Raw genomic sequence first — 5005 nt, 5'->3', positions numbered from 1 at the left:
CGAGTACCGTCTTGTTTTGATGTGATAAGTTAGTATTTTTCCACGGCGCTTTCTGTTTTGTATATGATTGCAATGTGTGTTATTGTGATGAGATGGAACCAGCTTGCGTTGTAAGTATTTTTTCCTTAACCCTTTTTTCTGCAAGTGCTTTTGTTATTAACTTTCCCGAGTATTGTCCTCGCGCTTGATGTTTTTTTTTCTCCTGGCATCTGAGCCAGCGTTTTGCCTTTTGGTGGGTTTGAGAATAAAACTCACCTAAATAATTTTCCTGTCTGGGCCTACATTTTCTGGGATTCACTTTTTCACCGACAGCAAGTCGGTGCGTCACAGTTATTTAAGGAATAAATGACACATGAAATGACTTCATGACAATTTGATTGAATTATTTCATTTATTTCACGATGGCACTTTTGCTCCTCCATAATACTACGTTTACACACTGTCGCGATTTGCTTGAAGGCCCAAACGAGGCTTCGGGACCCATTTGGAATGAGGCGTTTCTGAGCGCCGGCCGCTCGATCCGCGTGCGGCCGCCTGGCTCGCTCTCGGAACGCCAACGTGCTAATCCGGCGTGGCGGCGCTGTGGTCGCTCATCTCCAGGCGCCGAGAGTCGTCGTCAGGCTCCAACTTCCTGTGTCTGAAGACCAAGACAAGGACTTTGGACTCGGGGCCGCAGTTGTCGACATGAGTTCCCGTCCGCCGCCTACCTTCCCTCCTCAACGTCCAAAATGTTGTCGGGCAGGCGTACGTCGAGCGTCTCGGGCAGCAGGAAGACCAGCGCGCCGCTGACTATTCCCGTGGCGGAGAAGACGAGCGACGGCAGGAATAGCCACGTGTCCTCCAGGAGAAGGACCAGCGGGGCCAGCGAGCTCCCGACGCGACACAGACAGGAAGTGTAACCCAGTCCGCACTGCCTGTCCGATCAAAGAAGCTTCGTTGAGCTGGCTAGCAAGAACCAACTTTTCGCTTGCCTAAAACCGACATGTCGTCATGCTAACAAGAGTGAACAAGTTACTTCCGAGATGGCAAATCCGGGTCCACAATGTCAAAACCCTGCCACAAGTTTGGCTTGAGCCACGTTAGCCACATGAGCCACATTAGCCACAGCGTCGTCGTCTTCATCGGCAGGAATACAAACTCCTTTTATTCCAACAATATCATGCGTTCATTTGAGTTTGTTGACCTGCCGCTCGGTTGAGTGGAGGCGCCCGTGCCGAAAGGCAACCTGCGGGAGGGTTCTCGATCTGGACCCGGACTTCCCTTCTCTGGCCGTGGGCGGACGCAAAGCCGCTTGAAGGAGTTTGCCTCGGCGGTCTTACCGAAGGACGGTGGGGAAAAGCTCGGCCGAGTAGAGGAAGGCGGTGGTGAACGCCGCCTCGGAGAAACCCTTCGCCACCACGGCCACGCAGGTCCGGAGCACGGACAAGTCTGAAAGACAAAATGGAACACGCGCTCGCCGTCCGACTTCATCATTTGCGCATTCGGCCGCGAGCGCTCACCGAGCGGGATGGCCGCGTTGATGCCTATTAGCGCGCCCGTGGTGATCAGAAATCCCGCCTGACCGTTGCGCCGCCCGATCCAGTCGAGAACAAAGTAGGCCAGGATTTTGGCGGGCGCTTCGATGGCGCCGTAGATGAACTGCGTGAGGTAGATATTGACGCCAAAGCCCGAGATCCGGAAGCTGATGCCGTAGTACAGGAAGCCCACGGAAAACCAGAAGATCCCGGAGACCAGCGTGATCTTCCTCAGCTGCGGCGTCTTGAGCAGGTCCAGGTAGGAAGGAGTCTCGGTGGCCTTGGCCGACGCCACCGCCTTCTCCAAGACCTGCCACGAGACGGCCGTTTCATTGCAAACCGACGGCGGAAGCGCGGCCTGCCTGCGAGGCGACAACTACTTCCGGCTGCAGTCCGCTGCCGTCCTTCCGGTTCATCTTGGCGCAGCGCAGCAGGCACCGGCGGGCCTCGGCCGTCCTGCCGTTGGCGAGCAGCCAGCGGGCCGACTCGGGCAGCCACCTGGACGCCGACGGTCCGGGTTCAGAGAGCGGCGGCATCCGGGTGTCGCAGAGTGACTTACCAGCAGCTGATCAAAGCCGGCAGGCACGGCGCCGTCACCGCCAGCATCAAGTGGCGCCAGTCTCGGATGGCGTAGGCCAGCAGGGCCAGCAGCATGTTGCCCGCGCTCCACGACAAACTGATGACCGTGCCCGTCAGCGTGCGATGTTTCACGTCCGTCCACTCGATGCCTGGGACACATGAGCGGTTCACGCTCGGGACAGGACGGACAAAGCGAGCGGGGCTCACCGAGAACTGCGCCGACGATGGACATGCCGCTCAGCGTGGCGCCGCTCAGCGCGCGCGACACGGCGAACGTCACGTAAGAGCCGGAGAAGGCCGAGGCGGCGCCCAACAAGGCGGTGCCCGCCGTCGCCGCCACCAACGTCGACTTGCGGCCAAACCTGCGCACACGAGCGCCGAGATGAGCGGTGAGCCTCCCCGCAGTTTTTCAAACAACAGACAACTTCAACAATTTGAACGAGATCGCAGAGTTGCTGAGTTGACAGTTGACCAAAGACAAATAAAGTGAAATATTCCTCTTGTCTGAATGCGGTCCCAAAAGTACAAAGTCGGCGTGAAATCGGGACTTGTGCCCTTGAACGCAAAAATTGAAGCCAAGTGTGCGCTGCGCCCCGAATGAAACGATGCCTCGGAGGGGATGGCGCCGTTTCCGTTAGGCACGCCCCCTCCCTCGCTGTCCACTTTGAAAACTGCTTTCAGGGTTCGGCTTCGTTTTTGCTGTGGTTTTGACTCAGCATGAGACTCGTCCGTTCCTGAGCTAGCGCTGGCGAGGGCACTCCACCCTTTTCCGACTGAGGGTCATGGTCTTGGATTTGGAGGTGCTGATCTTCATCCCAACCGCTTCACACTCGGCATTCTTTTCGGCTTTTATCGTGTTTGCCATTTTCTCGCGTTATTCATTTATTGATATTTATTTGCCATGTGTCCGTTTGGGTTGGGGGGTGGTTTTAGTTTTTGGGTGCTTCTGTCGTCTCTCGTCCGGTTTGTCTTACTTAGTTAACCTCGTCCACCTTTGTGTCTCCCCCTCCCCATACGTGTTGCTAATTAGTGCCCTCTGCCTGCTGTGTTTCCCAGGTGTGTCTTGTTAGTGTCTCGTTAGTGTTGGATTTTGCCTTGTCTCGTGCTGTGCGGGTGTCGTTTGCTGTCCAAGCCAAATGTCTGCCAAGTCTGTCCACGTTCAGTCCAGTCCTGCCAACCAGCTTCCACTTTCCCAGTCAAGCTTGTTCCCAGTCTTGTCACGTCCCATCCAGTCCTTTACTTAGTCACTGAAAATAAAGTTCCTTATATTGTCCTTCCTGTTTGTCTCCCGGCCGTCTTTCTCCGCCTTTGGGTCCGTCCACCACATCCGCACGCCTTCAGTCATGACATATTGGATTGATTGTGATATGAATTGATTTTGTCTTAGTTTTTGTTTTGCCGGTCTTTGTTATTGTATGACTGAATTTGACTCCATGTACACCGCAGCACTTTATATGCAGCAAATGGCTTCAAGTTGCGATATTTACAGCATGTCACAAAAGTGATCACACCCCCCCCATTTCTGAAGCGATTTCATGACATCTTTTCAAAGGAGAAAGGACACTTTGACACAGTGACAATTATGGAGGACCCAAATTGCCAAAATAAACAATACAGTAGAGAAATACAAGTGAAAATCAAAACGAGCATTTGAAATGTGAAAAATCAAATGGAATACAAAAAAATGAATATCGCTGCAGCTGCACGCACGTTGATGCCGGCGTGAGCGCCCAGGACGGAGCCCGCCCACGCCGCCGCTGCCGTTTGGCCCCGACCGCTTGTCCGCCACCCTCTTTGAAACCCACAAGCGTGCGCAACTGTCGGATTTGTCTAAAAAGCGCTCGCGTTTCTTGCCCGCTTCCTCAACTTACACGAGCCAAGGGAGAAAAGTCGACACTTCCCGTCGGCGAACTTACCTGTCGGAGAGATGTCCAAACAGGATGGCGCCCAAGGTGACCCCCAGGAAGAAATAGGTCGCCAGCACTTGATTCAGTTTCCGATCCTCGCACACCAGGTCCCACTGCACGCACACGGGCACACTCCAGTAAGACCTGATCCGGACCCGGTTCAGGTGTGCTTACGACCTGGTCAAGGCCGGCGGGCGTATGCGAAGTCAAGACATGATCAGTCTGATCAAAAACTGGTCATGACCTGATCGAGTCATGCGCTAAGCTTGTGCAAGAAAAAAAAAAAAAAAAGAAGCAAGGACTGAATGTTCCTTCCCGAGCAGTCTGCCACTCGGTTTTGCGGGAGCGCGGGCGTTGGAGGGCGCGACTGCACGTCAAGGTGAAAAGCATCGGCGGCGGACTCACCTCCGTGGCGGTCGTCGAGCTGAACTCGGATCGGTCGTACACGTAGCCGTGAGGACAAAAGCCGGTGCGGTTCTTCTCCCGGGTCAGGTTGCCGCCCATCGGCCCGTCGTCGACGGCGCACGAGCTCCCGGCCCCGGCGTCCGCTAGGGTCAAGGACGGGGCCCCGGGGCCGGGGGCGCAGCGGTGGGCGGGCGTCGCCGACACAAAGTTGTGCAGCAGGAAGTGGAGCGGCAGGATGGCCCGGGGGAGGCACAAGATGCTCAGAACCAAAAACTGGAAGCTGGAGAAGCCGCCCACCTCGTGGAGGATGTCCTCGAACCGCATGGCGACCGCTCGCTTGCCTGAGCCCTCGGGCGATTGATTCTTCCTTCTTCTCTTTGAGGCAGTTGGAGGAAGGGCCAAATGTGCGCGCGTGTGTGAAGGGGACGCATTCCTGGTTTGATGAGCAGTTGGCAACAAGACAATTGGACACCACGTCGTCTTCCTCGTGACCGGCGCTGCCGCCGACTGTTCTTGCGGTTAGATCCACTTTTTGAAGCCGTTTCCGAGCTACTCTGTCAATCGCTCACTACATGTTGCAAAAATGGCACGATGACGCAA

General features: G+C 55.5%; 1 protein-coding gene across 1 annotated transcript; it reads right to left on the bottom strand.

Annotated features, from left to right (window-relative positions):
• Window positions 1-372: 372 nt before the first annotated feature.
• slc22a7a (solute carrier family 22 member 7a) lies at window positions 373-4799 on the bottom strand. The gene is made up of 9 exons (XM_077523965.1): window positions 4406-4799; window positions 4010-4113; window positions 2301-2455; window positions 2074-2242; window positions 1895-2012; window positions 1500-1824; window positions 1320-1428; window positions 708-914; window positions 373-637 (listed from the first exon to the last, which is right to left on the bottom strand). The coding sequence occupies exons 1-9, from the start codon at window positions 4727-4729 to the stop codon at window positions 562-564; spliced, it is 1587 nt and encodes a 528-aa protein (XP_077380091.1). The 5' UTR covers window positions 4730-4799; the 3' UTR covers window positions 373-561.
• Window positions 4800-5005: the final 206 nt, after the last annotated feature.

This window comes from Festucalex cinctus, chromosome 6, assembly GCF_051991245.1.
Source record: "Festucalex cinctus isolate MCC-2025b chromosome 6, RoL_Fcin_1.0, whole genome shotgun sequence".
In the NCBI taxonomy this organism is placed as follows: domain Eukaryota; kingdom Metazoa; phylum Chordata; class Actinopteri; order Syngnathiformes; family Syngnathidae; genus Festucalex; species Festucalex cinctus.
This window is presented reverse-complemented; position numbering and strand designations above follow the sequence as displayed.

Bases quoted from the DNA above. Each gene is read 5' to 3' on its own strand.
- slc22a7a (XM_077523965.1), bottom strand. From the start codon at position 4,729: ATGCGGTTCGAGGACATCCTCCACGAGGTGGGCGGCTTCTCCAGCTTC. The intron at 2,243-2,300 runs GTGAGCCCCGCT...CATGTGTCCCAG, and splicing joins CATCGTCGGCGCAGTTCTCG to GCATCGAGTGGACGGACGTG. The intron at 638-707 runs GTAGGCGGCGGA...CTTGGTCTTCAG, and splicing joins TTGGACGTTGAGGAGGGAAG to ACACAGGAAGTTGGAGCCTG.